Source organism: Centrocercus urophasianus, unplaced genomic scaffold (assembly GCF_019232065.1).
Source record: "Centrocercus urophasianus isolate 14NV4802_14NV808 unplaced genomic scaffold, USGS_Curo_1.0 seq_17, whole genome shotgun sequence".
NCBI classification, from domain to species: Eukaryota; Metazoa; Chordata; class Aves; order Galliformes; family Phasianidae; genus Centrocercus; species Centrocercus urophasianus.
The window spans coordinates 22,312,351-22,331,175 of record NW_024884722.1 but is presented as its reverse complement, the minus strand read 5'-3'; the positions used below and the strand labels follow the sequence as shown (position 1 = coordinate 22,331,175).

The 18,825-nt window shown below is 39.8% G+C and overlaps 1 protein-coding gene across 2 annotated transcripts; it reads right to left on the bottom strand.

The window, feature by feature from the left end:
- Positions 1 to 4,845: 4,845 nt before the first annotated feature.
- On the bottom strand, positions 4,846 to 18,825 carry RPS24 (ribosomal protein S24). Of its 2 annotated transcripts, none has more exons than XM_042818916.1 (6): positions 18,782 to 18,825; positions 9,465 to 9,530; positions 8,925 to 9,134; positions 8,304 to 8,414; positions 5,731 to 5,768; positions 4,846 to 4,937 (listed from the first exon to the last, which is right to left on the bottom strand). In XM_042818916.1, exons 1-5 carry the CDS (start codon positions 18,782 to 18,784, stop codon positions 5,766 to 5,768), a joined length of 393 nt encoding a protein of 130 aa, XP_042674850.1. In that variant the 5' UTR covers positions 18,785 to 18,825; the 3' UTR covers positions 4,846 to 4,937; positions 5,731 to 5,765. The 2 variants fall into 2 exon arrangements, with proteins under 2 accessions (XP_042674850.1, XP_042674852.1); XM_042818918.1 differs by lacking the exon at positions 18,782 to 18,825 and adding an exon at positions 13,571 to 13,623.

Here is an 18,825-nt window from a genome sequence, read left to right as displayed (position 1 = left end):
CAGAGACATTGTGGAGTCTTCTCTAAAAATATTCAAAACATACACAGATAAGCCATGCAATAAATAAAATACCGCCTGTAGCCAAGAAATTCTGTTGACCTAAAATTATTTTCTCTAAAGCAAATAGGAAATGCAACTAACAAACATTCACACCTCTTAATAACAGGGAAGAATGGGCAGGGACAGATTTTTATTTACTTTATACTCAAGGCTAGATGTTTAGTTTTTAGCAATTCAAATCTGAGCAACTCAATTTCACAAAGCTTTCTCAGGTTTATGCATTAGCACAGTGCTTCAGTATTGGTTTAAACAAATGCTACAGAGTTGAGTGCTAGACAAAAATATACTCCTCAAAAAAAAAAAAAAGTTGTGTATGAAGCAACTTCTCAGAATCTTGTCACATTTTTAGTTGTTAATACCGTAAAATCCAGGAGCATGACCTTCAATAAACTTTTCTTCAATAACCAGATCTGATCAGTTAAATACTTAAGAGTTCAGACAGCACCCAGGTTTTACAGTAGCCCTCCGTATTCTCCTTTAAAAAAGGCTTCATCTTGTTTCTGCCCTGCAACAGGATCCATCAAACAATATGAGAAACAAACAGTGTAAGAGCTACCATCATTTTGAAATCAACCTTTTCCCCCTTGAAATTTAACCATACTAAGCTACTTTCATTATGATTTTTTTTTTTTTTTTTTTAAGTTGGTTATTAAAGCAAACAGAAAAGATTAGAAAAGTCAGACCCAATTTTCTACTAACTGCCAATGCTGTGCAGAAGATACAGATCTGAGGTCATTTGCTGCAGAAGTTTTATTATCAGTGATTGAAACCCGTTATCAAATCAACACAAATGATGTCTGGCTCAGTAAACAGGCTAGTAAGAATTGACATGAAGTGGTAGCAGGGTAGTAACTCAGAACTATTAAATCAGATCATCAGGAAAGGCAGTGAAGCATATTTCTCTTAACACAGGTATTTCCAGTCTGGCCAGTTCATTACATATCAAGCAGGATTTGAACCCAAGGAATACAATTATGAACCATTATCTGTAACAAAGCGCTGCACTAGCACTTTTCTTTTGCTGAGCATATGTCATCTAGTGTGATAAGTCACAGATGCTTTGAATATACTTCTGCCTCAATTCACTACTTACACAGGAGCTCTATGAATGAGTAGCAGCAACTGACAAAGACGAGAGAGGTTTTTCCCCATCATTATTTGCAGCATTGGCCAAAAAAAAATAAAAACCCACAACACAATAGTTTCCTAGTGCACAGGATGCTTTTTAGACGCTTTTGCAGCTGTTTCGTTAACCACAGCATTTTATAGAGAGCCAAGATAAATCAGGAAAAAGCTTATTGAATTCCAGATGGATAGAATTCCACAGGTGTTTTGTCATCATTGCCCAGGTTTTTAAAGACAGAACACTGTAGAGTTAACAAATTACCAACATACGATTTAGGACTACATTTCCATTTCATCTCTTCAAAGAGAAGAAAAACAAAATACATTAGAATACTAGAGAATGTCTAGTTCTGATTTTGACCTGTCAAAGCTTTCTATCTTTTCTATCTTTCTATCTTTCTTTCTATCTATTAGAAGCATTGCAACCAATGCATTCACAAACATGATTTAGGTTTATTGCCATGATGTTTTGAATGAATAAATGAACACTGCATTATCACTGAACAAAAATATTCACATCCATATTGGAAACTTGTGTTCACATTCACAACTGGAGCAAAAGAACTACCACAAAGCTCACTTTGTGGTTCTTGTCAAATACAGACACATGAGCAGAAAACATTTTGAACTAGACGTTCAAACTTATCTTATGAATCAAACGCCAGCAGATGCTACAGGACCATGTTCTATTTCTTCCATGTACAAAAACTAGAGACTAAAAAGTGAAATTTGTAGAACAAACCACAAATAAGTGCAAGTTAATTTCTTCTGATTCTTGAATACAACTGGTTGAACTGTGTATCTTATTACTTTGTTCCCACATTGTTCCCAAGACAACTTCTCTGTTCAGCTAAAGCCAAATTTTATCATCTTTCATTTGTGGTATGGTTGTTGTCCTTAGCTGACCTCACGACACCCTTCTCCTAAGATTTACGTGGGAAGCTGAATTTGACATGCTATAGCTTTCTTTTATGCTTTCTAGACTACACTCCCTCAGATAAGAACTGCCTTATAAGACATCACATCTCAGTGAGCCTGGAGGTGGAACCTCACTAACAAGTTGGGCTACTTGAGCCAGCTTAATTTAAGTCACCCCCTAAGGCTTCTGTGTAATTTTTAACATATATCAGAGGAAGAACTCATTTTAACTCACTAGTCAAGCAATAGGATTGAGTCCCTGCGATCACAAGAAAAATCCCTCCATGATTTGAGAAAATTCCTTATGTTCTAAAAATAGAAAAATTCAAACAAGTCCTATCCATGAATGTGGTGGAGTTAATAAAAGTCTTCCCATGCACATTAATCTACAATTAGATCTAAAAATCTTCTACAAAAACCCTGTTGTCTAACTTAGGCTCCAGACTGCTCATTAAATAGATAGAAAACATAAAAGCAGTCTTTGAAATCTGCATTTTTAGAAATTGATATTCTAATATTAAGACCAGGCTGATGTCCAAAAGGAGCTAACTGTGACAAAGAACTATCACTTATAGATGATGGGATGTGCTGAGATCAGCAGGAAATAGAAGGATACCTTCAGCACACAGTAGGGAAAGAAGTGAAGATTCCTGCTCATCATTGCTTCCCACTTAATTGTTTTACCTCCCACAGGAAAGGGGATTAACCTGGAGTCTCTCCACAGCATGATACGTGCATTTAACTTCTGAATTACAGAACATCTGCTATGCATTGCTTAGACAGTAGCATACAAAGGCAAAATGGTGGCAGAATAGAAACTTGCATGAGGAGCCACTTCTCCCTCCAGACTGTAGAAGAACAGTTCTGACAACACTCCTTGGTTGTCCACTATTTTTGAAGTTGAATGATAGCACAGCCACATAGAAAATGTTGCAGAACAGTGCAAAGATGGATGACCTGATTTGACCAATTAATTTCAATCATTCAAACATTTCCTTCCCCCTCCGCTATTTTTAATGCTTGATGCCTTCCACTGCAAGAGCAGAACTTCTCAGTAAGTGGCTATAACCTACTCATATAACAAGGAAAGTCTATTGTTTGGCTGAATCACCAGGTAAATACTTTTTGCTGTCAATCTTAAATTAACATAATGGAGCACCATAGTACCAGGCAATTACACAGCCTATTTTAAACCATTTGCTACTGTATTGAGTGAACCTGTAATGAAAACACTTCAAATATTACAATATTGAGGAGGGAACCTTCAATTCCAAAACCAAATTATGCTTCAGGAATCACATGTACTTCAAAACACGTATTTTTAAAACATCAAAACTCTGCAAAACCTGTTTGTGCAGGTATTTATTCAGGCTGTTGATTGCTTAGAATTAAGGTAAGAAAGATTCTGAAGAGCAACTTAAATTTGAATAAGATTACTATACAGCTTTGAAGTAATCAACATGCTTGAAAGTTGTGTGGTCCTGACTGAAATTAAGTTTCCATTCAATTAAAAACAAACAGTAGAACCAATATATCACAACTTCATATCCTCAACATCTATTTTAAATGCTTACTTTCAAAGCAGTTGACCTCTTGGGCAGGACAATTCTGCTTCCTTCCAGCTTTTTTTTTTTTTTTTAAATGAAAAATTGTTGTAGGAATCTTCCTTATATTTGTATCCCTGTGTTCACACCACCCCCTAGTGAGTACTGAATTACATTTAACATGGCTTCTCCAGTTTCCAACAGGTAAGGAGAACTGTTGTTCCAGTTAATACCTTCAAGCTATTTAGGTTGAACTCCACCCCTTATATGAATAATACTTGCTGCATATCTTTGCGAATCCGTTTGGGAGTCAGAAATTTACTCTCACTTGCTTAAAACACTTCAATGGACTGGAGAGTTCATCATACATATACTATGTAGCAACACAAACCTTATTTTTAATAAGCTTACAACAAATCTTCAGATTTTAATTTGCATGTATCTTTTTGAAGAACTTCTAAAAATAATCCCACTGGTTCAACTAAAGGCATTAGAATAGATTGTTTCATCCATACCTACCAGATCTCATATGGAATTTACTGGAACATTAGTATTCCCTTCCAATCACTCTGACTCAAGGACTGCTTCCCCTCCTTGGCCACCAAACACGATTCATCTTGCATGTATTACAATCTTCTACCTCAGTACATGCAGTATAATTTTTTTTTTTAAATGCACTTAAACTAAGATTGGATTAGAGGGTTCTTAAACAACTCCTTTAACACTACCAGAGAAATTAAAGGTGCACTTCACAGTTCACAGAGCAGAGACCCCACAGTCTGCCCTGAAAACCCAGGAATGAAGAGCTAGTTGTACTGGACTCTCATATTAGTTAAAATCTCAACTGTAAAGTATTCAGCTTTGAATGTCTCTGCTGATATGATTGTCTTCTGTCCACTCCACAGGTAGAACATATATGGGCCATCAAACGAGCATATTTTGAAAGGGCTCTTGAAACCAGACTGAGCACCACAAGACAAAAAAGTATGCCTACCTCCACTGAACAGATACTGCCTGTTCAAACTTTTAAACTATTCACCATAGAAAGCTTTGATTCATATTTCAGGTTGATACTCAAAACAAAAAGATGTTTAATTACGAAACGACTTTAATATAGTGCAAATAGCACACCAATATTAAAGTTTCCAAGCTTTACAAGATTGTAATTATTAAATCAAAACTAAAGGGCAAACCAGGATTTGACTGACATAGTTTATTTAATGTTAAAGCCAGATGAGCAGCTTCTTTCCAGAGCAGTTCTTCCCATACTTCTTGATGGAATTATGTAGCCTGTAAAGAAAGAGAAAGGTCAGCTCCAGAAGATTACAACAGATCATACTCACACATTTATGGGGTCTGAATAACTTCTTTCCAAATATTACCCTCCTTAGAAAAAACATAAGGTTCAAAGCTTCACAATATAGTCATGGGAATGAGCCTAGATAACAGCACTTCTCTAGAGGAGCTCAATCTGGAATTGCTTTGCCAACCTCCTGCTCAAGACATTATATTCACTGTATCAGCCCCCAGGCAGTTACTTTAAAAATGAGCCATTTATAGCATCTGTAATAAAACCACACTTAGATCTGCAGTGGTTACTGCCCACAGCATATCTATTTTACTTGTTCCTGCAGCAAAAACACAAAAACAAAGTCTAGCACTTGTCTGAAGTAATATCAGGCATCTACTTAAGTATCACTAAGACAGAATTGTTTCCAAAGCTGAAGTTACATAAATCCAAACAGCCTCAGAAAATACAAAGCTATCCTATCCTTATCATATTTTAAGTTAGTTTCACTGCAAGTTCAATGAACAGTAAATCAGAACTTGGCCCAAGCTATAAAACTTCAGATTATCTATTAGCCAGGTATTTCATGCAAGTTCAAGAAACAAATAATCAACTAGTAGTAAGCAGAATAGTGATCTGTAAACATTTTAGTCTCCCTCATACTGATATAGAACAACATGCAAATACCAGTCTTCACATTAAACTTCATTAAACTTCACCAACATTAAACTTACATCATGGTATAGCTACAGGCTACCTAATGTCTACTTTTAGAAAGTATCCCCGAAGTCATACCTGTTATCCATTTTCCACACCTGAAGTACATCCAGTTACTGAAAAACATTTGATGAGAATAGTTTTATTAATGTTCCACTACTGTAAATGACACAGACTTGAAAACACAATTTGCTTTTTCCAGTTACCACAATAACAAGTGATAGGAAAACCTCTGAATTTTTATTACCATAAAAGCTAAACAGTTGGATTTCATGCATTCCCTCAAGCTTAAAATGGAATCTAACAAAGACTGTACAGAGCTTAAGTAACTCTCAGGATGCAATTATGTATTCACTTATAGCTGAAGGCTACATTGGTTTTAAGTGCTCATCCATCCACATTACTGTTTGATCATGTTTAAAAAAAAAAACACAAACATTTCTGTTAAAAAATCCACATGCCAACACCTGTCAAAATGGCTTGGCGTTAGAAGTCATGGGGTTTTATCCTTAAAAAAATGTTACTTTCCTGAAGAGGTCTAATCAAGTGCCTAAAAACTTCTGATTTAAACAATTCTCACAGACCACATAGGTGGACACTAAAATTTCATGATTCCTAATGAAAATGCAGACAGCTGTGAATAAGGATGTTACGGCACAATTATGTATAAGCATGCATTTTACAAGACAAAGCTTTAAGGCAGGAGTGTATTCTGCAATTCCTTTCTGTGATACAACAATTTTCCCCAAACAGATTTTCCAGAAGGCATGTTAATTAATTTGTCCTTAGTTATTAACACATGGACAAGGATCAACAAAGATGGCCAAACAAAGAACAAGATCTTAACTACGCATACCCAAATGATACCCAAAGATAATTTTAAAGGACATCAAAAAACTCTTACACCAAAATGCTGTCCCCTTACTACTAAGAAAGCATGCTAGTCTGACAAGCATTTGATAAATATGGCACATTTGCTGCATAATTATCACAGCACACATCCCTACTCCTGATCTCAAAAATGCTCATAGAGTTAAGGAGATTTTAAATGAACTGGAAAATTTTAACTCAAATAACAGTTAACAAGTGTAAAAATACAAGACTGTTTACAGCTATCTTCAAGTGCCAAAACTTCTCAAGGGAATTTCCCATACCAGGTATCAGTGCAGCACTGACTCCCCTCAGCATTCACAATAGATGCATGCTAATGTTACAACTGCAGTAAAGGATATTTTGTACCTTCCTACTTTAAACAACGTATGACTTCACTATTCAACCAGCATTGAAATGAAAAGATGAAAAACATTCCAGATCACAGCTAATAGCATCCTCATCTATCCAGCGACTGCAAGAACTTCATTTATACAAAACAAAATTCCAGAGCAGCTTAGAATAGTTAGAAGTCTAATGCTGACAACAGAAGCAGTTTACAACTACTGGCCCACCTCCACTAAGCTGTTTTGTGACTTAAGACTTCATAAAGATGCACAGGTATTTTTGTCTTAAGGTCAAGTTACACATGCAATTACACTACACTACTCCAAACCAGAATTGCAGTATTTTGAACAAATGTATCAAAAGCAATGAGTTGTCCTGCCTTCTTCTTACTGGAAACTCCACATTTTCCATGTCATTTCACTAGCTCAGAACAAACTTACTATATAGTCATCTGAACCTGTACAAGATAGAAGTTCAAAGCTAGCATATAAGCATGCAAGGGAGTACAGTGCTTCAATGTGACATGATTAAAAAAAAAGTGTTTCAGTGATGTATAGTTCAGTCACATCCATGCTCATTTTCAGTACCTGCTAGATACTTCATTTCTGATGGAGAATCCCAAGAAAGTAGGAAAAAAAGCAGAAGTGAAGATTACTGAAGTTCAAGATGTTAAAGCAATTTAACAGTTACAGATCTATGCAATAAACCCAACAACCTCTTCTTATTCAAATGCAGTTGCAAAACCCACTTAGCAGCACAAGCCCACTCAGTGTTATCTAAAGTGCAAGAAGCTGCCAGGCAAAGTGACCATCTTCATACTGTTTTCTCCTCAGTTTTGATGATTTTGCTTCATCATAAAGGAACTCTGTCTCTTCTCAAGCTGCATGCTTTCTAGATTTGTACTGACTTGCAGCCCACAGCATAGAAAGCTCCCAGCAGCAAGAAAACCCAGTTGTTAATCAGCCCCTTAGAACCAATATAAAGCAATTATTGTTTCTTATTTCTACTTACAGCCTTCACCACCTACAACAAATCCTTAAAACTTAAAAGAATACTAACTTAATAGAATACATGTTAGATATTTAGGTAGTCTGAGTAACTAGCATTAAGTAGAGTAATTTGTACACAGTATTACTGAGTTATGAGATTAGAGCATTACTGTTAGGTTTAAGAAAGCTTAACTTTAGTTCAAGTGACATGTAAGAAACAATCATTTAAGAAGCACTGCCTCATGTTTTATCAGCTGCAGCAGTGAGGAGCAGAACTAAGCTATGGAGCTAACAAGCTATACATGACCACACAGATTACCTTCCGTGATCCAGTAGAACAGGTAAAAGAAATGGAAGAAAGACAAGGTTATTCTATTGAATAACTTCTTATCAACATTTCAATAATAACATGCCAACTCTAGCCTACAGATAATCTCATCATACCTTCTTGCCAGCACCAACATTTGCCTTAGCTGTACCCCTGACTTTCTTCATTCTGTTCTTACGTTCCTTCCGCTGCTTCCTAGAAGTCTTCTTCTTCTCATACAAACCATGCTAATAAAAAAACAGTGGTATTCAATATCTGTTCAGTGGTAGTAACCAAAGTTTTCATTCTAAGAAATACAATTGTTTTAGTATTGCTAGACTTTCCAAGTACTGTTTCAATGAAATAACAGCTAAAGAGCAAGACAATTTCATTAACAGATAATAAAATAAAGGAAACTAAGATCTTGCAAGGACCAGCCCCATTGTTTATGGATACAGAGTTTTAGCAATGGATAAGGAATCCTTCTTTGCAGAAGATCACAAGTAATATCAGTTTTGCCATCCCAATTCTACCTTATTATTATACCTAATTATACCAGAAGCAATTTATTTTTCCAATGCAAAAGCTAATCCATACTATGTTAAGACCTCTTACATAACACTAAATTCCCTATGCACAGCAATACCCCCACAAGACTACAGGTATGTTGCTTGTTTTTTTTCCACATGAAAATGAACTACTAAACACTTGAAAGTCATCCAAATTGTTTTCTAGTTACTGTGGAACAAATAACTTACTCTGGCAAGTCTGTGTTTTGGTTCATTTTTCTTTGCATAGTCCAAGGAATCGTAGATCATGCCAAAGCCTGTTGTCTTGCCACCACCAAAGTGAGTTCTGAAGCCAAATACGAATATTACATCAGGGGTTGTCTTGTACATTTTCGCCAGCTTTTCCCTGATTTCTGTTTTGGGGACTGTGGCCTTCCCAGGATGAAGAACATCAATCACCTAAAAAAATTTTTTAAAAGTCATATAAAAGCCAAAGACAGTCAATACCCAATAAAACAACTGGACTCCCACCCTAAACTCAAAACCTGAACTAGGCCACCCTAGCCATACAAAGCATCATTTATCTAATCCTAACAGTTTCCTGCTTCAAATCACAGGTCAGCTTGCTATCCCATCACGACGATTTACCTTCAGCATGCAGGAATGTGTATAAACCTCTACACACCTGATAATGTTAACACTTCTAAGGCCCCTTGCTTATAATGATCTAAAATACATGCAGTCAAGAACCAATAAACAACTGAAGATAGTATTGAGTGTTTTTCTTACCATCTGCTTGCGCTGAAGCAGTCTGTTTGTCATGAACTTCCTAGTTCTTATGGTCACTGTGTCATTCTGCAAAACAGAGTACATAGAAGTGATACAAAACCATAGTTTACAAAGCCTAATGTGTATATAATGCATGACACCACTGCAGTCAGCACTCTACTTGAAGTCAGCTGCATCCCAATTAAACACATTTGTCTCATGCTATAGGATTCACCCTACAGAACTAAAGTACACTGAAGAACAGTCACTCCCAGCCCATGAGCCAGACAGAAGCATATATATCCCCTTTATTTTAACATGGGGAAATAGTTTTATTCAAACACATAGACTACAAAAAAGAAGCTCTAACAAACTCACAGAATTATCAGGGTTGGAAGGGACCTCAAAGATCACTGAGCCCAACTCTCTGTGAAAGTAGGTTCCCTACAGCAGATCACACAGGTAGACTTCCAGATAGGTCTTGATATCTCCAGATGTGGAGACTCCACAACTTCTCTGAGCAGCCTGTTCCAGCGCCTGCCACTCTGATAATACAGGAATTCTTCTTTGCATTAGTACAGAATCTCCTATGCTCCAGTTGCTGCCCATTACCTCTTATCCTATGTATGGGAACTGCTGAGTCACGGCCTGAACCTCTGATTAATCACCTGAGGTGAGCCTTGAGTCAGCCAGAGGAGCACAGGTGAAGGCAATTCACCTGTGCTGCCGGAAGGGGTGGAGCCTGGCTCCACCCCTCCTGGACCTATTTAAGAGCTGGCTACCAGAGGGGAAGGATCTCTTCTGGAGATCCCCTCTTTTGGTATCTTCTGGTGAGCTCAACCCAAGGGTAAGCTCTTCCATTTATTCTCTTTTGTGATCATTGTCTGCTTTGCTTTACTCTCTTGATTATATTGCAATTATAACATCTTGGTTATACAAATTATAACATCTTGGTTATACATTATAACATCTTGGTTATACACCCTACTACTGCTCATCACTGAAAAAAACCTACCCCCCCATCAACTCAACACTTTAGATATCTATAAACAGCGATGCATTGCCCTCTCAGCTTTCTCTCCTCCAGGAAGAAGATCTCAAGCCTCTCAGCCTTTCCTCATGCAGGAAATGCTCCACACCTTTAATTACTTCCAGGCACTATAACAAGAATCCTTATGAAAGCTACACAATTTGTCCTGATAGGACTTTTCAGATAGGAAGCACTAAAGAACTAAGATGCGAGTACGACCGGTTATAGATAAAATGATGGACCAGAAGTTTAAGGAGTCAATTGTTGAATTTATTAATTATAATGAGTAAAGAACAAAAAGGCAATGCAGCGCTGGGCGACAGGGGACTCTGCGTCCCGCCAACTGTCGCAACGTTCGAACCAATACCCGATCCTTTTATACAGTTCGTCTTCCGTATTCGTGTCCTTCCGTATTCTCATTGTGGTGTACTCTGCGCATGATCCGACTGTCGCTAGGAGGTCTTCTTCTGCCTCCTGGTGGTCGTGTGGGCTGAAGTAAGTAGTCTTCCTCCATATTCGTTTCTTGACCCCTTCTGGTGATTCCCATTTATGGTCTGTTGCTTGTATGAGCGAGTCTCATTGGTCGATTACACAATCGCTAACCTTTGACCATATCTGGGCAAGTTCCCTGTTTGCACAAGCTTCCAGTAATGCAGATTTGTGTTTTTGCATGCTAAGCTTATTAACTCTGGACAAACATTCCTGCCTCTTTGACAATTTCCCCCCTTTTTTCTTTTATCGTTGAATGTTTGTCCTCCAATCTTCATAATCATAATTCTCCTTTCCTAATTGTGATCATGGGATGGAATATTACGCTTTCTCTATTTACAATTTCTCTATTTCCCTCTGCGGAGTCATTTGCGTTAAGATTAGCAATTTCGTGGTGTCAAATCGCTTCTTTACCAGTTGTAATAAACATTTAATTATACATGGTCCAAATATTAATCCCAGAATGATCGTGATCAAGGGTCCAGCCAGAGCAGACAGCAAAGTAGTGAGCCATGGTGATACGTTAAACTAACCCTCATACCAGGATCTTCCTATTTCCCTATCCCTTTTTCGTTGTTCCAATCTCTTACGAAGTTCAACCATGGAGTCCTTAACTATCCCGGTGTGATCAACAAATGAACAACATTCTTCTTGGAGTGCTACGCATAGTCCCCCTTCCTTTAGGAATAGGAGGTCTAATCCTCTTCGATTTTGTAGTACCACCTCTGAATACGATTTGACTGAAGTTGCCAATTTATCGATTGATTGTTCTATTCTGTCTAGATCTTCATCTACAGCTTGTTGTAAGTTTTGTATCTCGTTACTTTTGACGAGTGAGGTTATGCCGGTTCTGGCACCCACACCTCCGGCAATCAAGAGGGTTGCTAAAGTAATTGCTGTTATAGGCTCTCTTTTCTGTCTGATGAGGCTCCCTTCAAGTTGATACATAACCTCTTCATCAGAGCGATACATTAATCGCGGGATAATTACTACTTGTACACAAAATTCAGATCTATTAAATACCTCTAATGATATACATGGTGTCATTCCGACATCTGAACACACCCACTTTGCACCTGCTGTGGGGATTAGCCATTTAAATTTTGCGTTTGTCTTGTTCACTATTCTACCTCCAGATATTGTGCTATTACAAAGATTCTTATATTGTTCTGGTATGGTCCCAACACACTTTCCTTTCCCTGTGACATGTTGTATAGTTAACCCCTGGGTGTGATTACTATTCCATGGGCATGCAGCAGGATTCGTCCCATTATTCCATGTGACCTTGCTTGGCTCTCCTACTGCCTCGTAATAAGGTGGTCTAACACTATAGCACAACCAGCACTCGTTAGTTAAGTTTGGTTGTGTTTTATTCAGGGCGGCATATGCAGCTTGCATAATGCCCCATAGGGGATCACTGAGTGTAGGTGGTGGTGTCCTATACCTTTGACCTGTACTGTTTGTGGTAACTGTCAGTGCAGGAACAACAGATGGCGGGGTTCTTTTGGTAGAAGGGGGCGGTGCCAAAACTATATTTGGGCCTATAGATAATGGGGGATCATGTGGCATACTTCTTTTTGCTATTCTAAATATACCACCCCTATCTGGACCTGGTTCCCAAAATCTAATTCCCCACATTCTTCCAACCAACCAACTATGATTCGTAGGCTTCTGAACCTTTATATTAATTTCCTTACAGTATTCACCAGCCTCACAATGTCCGTAAACGTGCCCATCTCTTCCTATGGCGGGTCGCTTGCAATCAGGAGGGAACCATTCCACCTGTATATCTGGGTCTCTAATAGTTGTGGACCATTCAGATGCCCATGTCTCACATCCCCAATAACCACAGTAGTAATGATTTGGCAAATTACAATAATTTTTCCCTCTATTTGAAGCGGGACAAATATAAAATCCCATACAGTTATCTGCCCTATCTCTTCGGTGTCCCGTAATTAACTCCCTTAAAGAAACAGTAAAATTTACGTGGGTTTGATTTCTACAGCTTTTCAAGGGTTGGTCAGGTTGTTGCATGTTGAATAATTCCCATATCATGGGCTCGTGTGGATTATTGGCCCGTACCCCCGGGAGTAAAATAGATGCACAGACCAAAATGATTGTCTTTGGGGTCAAGTACCGTCCCTCCACCCGAGGCCCTTCTCTGCCTCGCCTGTCAACTGGGTTGCAGCCAGCTATAGGGGTTTTTATCTTCTCGGCAGCAGAAGACCCACTCGAAGGTGAACTTTTCCCCATCACAGTCTGTTATAATCCCTGGGGGTAAACTGGGCACTTGTCCACAGAGTGTCTCAAGAGTTTGTTTCTGGAGCCTTTTTCAACAATCGGCCAACCCTTACAGCCGTATACCAGTTGTATTCAGGGCAGACTTGGTAGGTTGACCTCACTTAATGTTCTATTAAAGCATTTAACCAGTTCGTCCTTCAAGTTCCTAAGAAATGATTCTCGTTCTCCTCTATACATAAACACAAACCCCTTTCCCACACTTAACGACTTTCCATAAGAAATACAAAATTAGTGACAAGATTAATGCTATTACAAAACCTATTAAGCACTGTACAGCAAAAGGCAGGTGTTCAAACCATGCCCCAACCATTTAGCTTCTTCAGGTGGGTTGAGGTTTCTTCACCAGAGGGACTATATTGGTTTCTTCGGTTGTTCACAGAAGTCCCTGTGGCAAAATAAATTCCCCCTCAGTTTAAGTTTTGTTTATCGCGATTTTCTGGACAGCTTCATCTTCAAATCCCCCGCTGGACTAGTAACTTCCCATTCATTGTTGTCTACTGGTCCTTTAATACGGCTGGCGTGCGTCCATCCTTTTTCTGCGGTTCGAACCGCCATATTAGTAGTTAAGAGTACCAAATACGGTCCCTCCCAACGGGGTTGTAGAGTGGCTTCTTTCCACGATCTTATAAGAACCCAATCTCCTGGCTTAATCTGGTGTAATCTAATATCAAGAGGGGGTCTTTGGGTTATTTGACCTCTCTCCCACAACTCCTGTCTATATTTCATTAGTTCACTGATATAGATATTAATGGTCTTATCTGTGATATTTGGATGATCAATGGGAACTCCTGCATCGTAGGGCATTCCACATAACATTTAGAAAGGAGATATTCCCATATCGGCCCTAGGTTGTGCCCTAATATTTAACAATGCTAAAGGGATACATTTTATCCATGAGAGTTTGGTTTCTAGTGTCAGTTTTGCCAATTGCTTTTTCAACTCTCCATTCATCCGTTCCACACGTCCCGAGCTTTGGGGATGCCAAGGAGTGTGTTCTTCCCACTTTATTCCCAAGGCTTCCGTCAAGTTCTTTATAATTTTAGATGTAAAATGGGGACCTTAATCAGAGTCAATAACCTCAGTGACTCCATATCTAGGGATTATCTGCTCTAAAAGGATCTTCGCCACAGTTTGAGCAGTCGCTCTAGAGGTAGGGAAGGCCTCAATAAAATGAGTGAGGTGGTCTACAATAACTAAAACATATTTGTAACGTCCTACTTTGGGAAGTTCTGTAAAGTCAATTTGGACTCGGGAAAATGGTCTTACTGCTAGGGGTCTTCCACCCACAGGTACCCGTCTTTGTACAGCTCTATCGATCTTCAGGCATGTGGGGCATCCTTGGGTAATTTTCTTTGCTAAGTTGTGGAGACCTATAGCCATATATTTGGTGGCGAAGTGGTCTACCAGACCCTGGCTTCCCCAATGAGTTTGTTTATGTAAGTTAGTTAAGATATTAAAGGCTATCGATTTTGGTAGAACTTCTCTTCCATCTGACAGATACCATTTCCCTTCCTCACTCTTAGTTACTTCCATTTGAGTAAGTTTCTGTTCTTCCTTAGGAGTGAACACGAGAGGTGCTATTCTCGATTCTGTATGTTGCGGTTTATCTTTTGTCAGTACTAATACGCGTAACGCAGCTTGTTTAGCCTCTTGGTCTGCCATGTTATTTCCCCGCGTCTTATAGTCAATTCCTTTTTGATGCCCCCTTAAACGTACTACAGCTATTTTAAGCGATCCTCTTAAAGCTTGCAAAACTTCCCTTATTAGTTCCTGGTGTACTAAGTCCTTTCCCTGGGAGTTAATTAGTCCCCTTTCTTCCCAGATATTTCCAAAAGTATGTACTACTCCATAACTATATTTAGAATCAGTGTATACTGTTCCTGATTTTCCCTCCAGTCTTCTTAAGGCCTGTAGGACTGCATATAGTTCACAGGCCTGCGCTGACCAAGAGGGGCTCAATGGTCCAGATTCTAGTACTCTTAACGTTTTCCCGTCTATTAGTGCATATCCTGATTTCCTTTTTCTGTCAATCACCCTAGAAGACCCATCTACAAAGATTCTTTCTCCTTCATCTAATTCTTCCTCTTCTAGGTCTGGCCTAATCTTTGTCTGGTTCTCAATAGTTTGAAGGCAATTATGTAATAATTGCGATTCCTCGGGTTTGCCATATAGAAATTGTGCAGGATTTTGCAGACTAGTAGTTTCTAGGGTTAAATTTGGCGCTTGTAGCAAAATACCCTCATATTTCAGCAAACGAGAATCTGAGATCCATTTTTCAGCTTTCTGTTGTAAAACACTCCGAATATTATGGGGAGACAACACCCTTATGTCGCTGTTAAAGGTAATTTTTCTAGCCTCTTCCACTAGTAAAGCGCATCCTACTATTGCCTGTAGACAAGTGGGCCATCCCCTACTCACTGGATCCAGTAATTTTGAAAAGTACCCTATAGGCTTTTTCTTTCCAGCCCACTCCTGAGTCAGGACTCCATATGCTGTACCTTCGTCTATATTGACAAACAAATAGAAAGGTCTCTTAAGATCAGGGAGGCTTAAAACTGGGGCATTGACTAGATCTTCTTGTAATGCCTGCCACTTCCTCTCGTCATCTTCACCCCAAGTTATCCATCCCTCGGGGGTTAATTTTTGATATAAAAATTTTACTTTCTTACTATAATTCTCAATCCATTGCCTACGATATCCCACTAGCCCTAAAATTTGCCTTATTTGTCTTTTACTCTGGGGGGGTGGCAGAGACAATATCCCTCTTATTCTTTCTGGATCTATCTTCTTTTCCCCCTTAGTAATATAGTGACCTAAATACCTGACTTCTTCCACAAACTGTAATTTTGTCTTTGAGACTTTGAGGCCTTTTAACCCTAGAAAATTAAGGAGTTTAACGCTTTCTTCCCTAACCTGTTCCTCCTCTTTTCCCGCGATTAACAGATCATCAACATACTGGATAAGGGTGATTTCTGGAGCTGGTTGATATTCTTGCAAAATCTGTTCTAGGGCCTGCCCAAACAGATTTGGGGATTCGGTAAAGCCCTGTGGTAGTACTGTCCACCTCAGCTGTTGTTTTCTCCCTGTGTCCGGGTCTTCCCATTCAAAGGCGAAATAATCTCGGCAAGACTCATCTAGAGGGCAAGCCCAAAATGCATCTTTTAAATCAATTACACTATACCATAAGTTTTCAGGGCCTAATTTGCTCAACAAGGTGTAAGGATTAGCAACTACAGGAAAGCGAGATATTGTCCTCTTATTTATTTCCCGTAAATCATGTACCAAACGATAGGTACCATTAGGTTTTTTTTACCAGCAATATGGGAGTATTGAATGGGGACATGCAGGGTTCCAGTAACCCCTGCTTTATAAGTCTCTCTATTTCTGGCTTTAGGCCTCTCCTTCCCTCCAATGAAATGGGGTACTGTTTTATTTTTATAGGAATTTCAGGGTCTTTAAGTTTAACTGAGAAAGGAGGTATTTCCAGACGCCCCACACTTTCGATTGTATATCATACTTCAGGGTTAATCCTTTCTTCATCTTCCACCCTTAAAGGGCAAAGTTTAATCCTTATTTCCCTGTTCTTTACTTCCAAGCTTATTCCCAGTTCTATAATTAAATCTCGTCCCAACAAATTGAATTCAGCTTCTGGTACAATTAAGAAATCTCCCAATCCTAGCTTAGATTCTGTTTCTATTTTTACATTTTTAACGACCCCTACCATAAAGGGTTCTCCCTTAGCTCCTACTACTAGGGCTGTTTCTCTGGACAATTCACATCCAGAGGGTAGTTGTTGTATGGTGGATCTCTCAGCCCCCGAGTCCACCAAAAATTCTATTTCTTCTTGTTGGGGACCTATCTTTAATTTTATCAAGGGCTCACGGTGTTTCTGAGTCCCCAAAAGGTAAAGCCCCTGACCTCCCTAGTCTTCTTTAAACACCTTTTCATCTTGTATCCTACTTCTACTATTTTTCTTTAGGTGACCTTTCTTCCCGCAGTAGAAGCAAGTCCGTTCTTCCTTTCTTTCCCTTGCTCCTTCGCTCCTCCCCTGACTGAAGGGTGGTTTCTGTAATGGCCGCCTTTCCTGCTTGTCTAGTTCTCGACTCTCTCTAACCGCGGCCACCATCATCCTAACTTGCCTCTTCTGGTTCTCATCGTCCCTGCAAACATAAACCTTCTGAGCTTCCCTTAATAACTCATCCATTCCCCTGTCCTGCCAATTCTCAATCTTTTCGAGCTTCTTTCGTATATCGTCCCAGGCCTTGGCTACAAATTGTGTTTTTAACAAAGCCTGTCCTAACGGGGTTTCAGTATCCAACCCTGAATACACTTGTAGATTCTTTTGTAACCGCTCCAGCCAGTCATTAGGGGATTCCTCTTTTCTTCTGCCTTTCGTTAAATGCTTTATTGATATTCTGGCCTCTAGGGACTGCTTCTCTGATCCCTTGGATAACTATACTTCGTAAATCCTGCATATGTATCTGGTGATTTGGGTCTTGGTGGTCCCATTGGGGCCTTTGTAGGGGCCATTTTACATCTGCCTGGGGTCCCTGGGCATGCTGGGCATCCCAGACTCTCATTCCTGCAGTCCTAATCATATGTTTCTCTTCAGTTGTAAATAAGATGCCTAGAATGGACTGTAACTCATCCCACGTATATATATTGGGCCCTAGAAATTGGTCTACCCTTTCCGCAACTCCTAATGGGTCTTCCAAAAGCTTACCCATCTCTTTCTTAAATTCCCTAACATCCCCTGAACTTAAAGGTACCGAAATAAACCCCATCTGTGGATTGGGACCCCCCCATAGGTACCTCTCGCAGTGGATATAGATTTTGTTGACGTGTCCGTCTCCTGGTTTGAGGGCCCAAATTAGGGTCCATTCCCTGATTATCTGGGTTATCCTGATTATCTACCTCGGGTTGTGGAGGAGGAGGAGCTATCGGCTGTGGTGGGACATATGGTGGAGGTCCCATGGGGATATCCTCCTCTTTCCGAGGCTTCTGTTTCTCAGTCTTTTTATCTACTTCAGACAATTTGAACAAAAAGGCAATGCAGCGCTGGGTGACAGTTGGCTGAACGCAGAGTCCCCTGTCGCCCAGCGCTGCATTGCCTTTTTGTTCTTTACTCATTATAATTAATAAATTCAACAATTGACTCCTTAAACTTCTGGTCCATCATTTTATCTATAACACAACCCACATCACTCCACCCAGAACGCAGAGACACAGCACTTCGGTACCTCAGTGCCACCTGCGCCTACGGCCGCTCCCCCCGGCAGCACGGAGGCAGCCCAGCAGGCCCAACACACGCCTCGCTCCCCACAGCTCCTAGCGGCATCAACCAGGCCGCAGGAATCCCGATTGTAAGCAGCACCGTCCCCCATCCGCCGCACGCCATACCCGCGCAGCCCCCTGCAGGCAAGCCAGCCCAGCAGGACGCTGCTTCCCAGGAGGCTCTCAGAGCACGGATGGCAGCATAACAGGACGGATAGCACAACCTCAACAGCCCCACACTCACCATCTTGTCAGCTCCCTCCGCGCCAGCGAACGAGAAAAGGAAGT

Coding starts and splice junctions, on each gene's coding strand:
- RPS24 (XM_042818916.1), bottom strand. Junction 9,135..9,464: donor TGCTTCAGCGCAAGCAGATG/GTAAGAAAAACA, acceptor AAATTTTTTTAG/GTGATTGATGTTCTTCATCC. Junction 8,415..8,924: donor CAAAACACAGACTTGCCAGA/GTAAGTTATTTG, acceptor TTTTTTTATTAG/CATGGTTTGTATGAGAAGAA.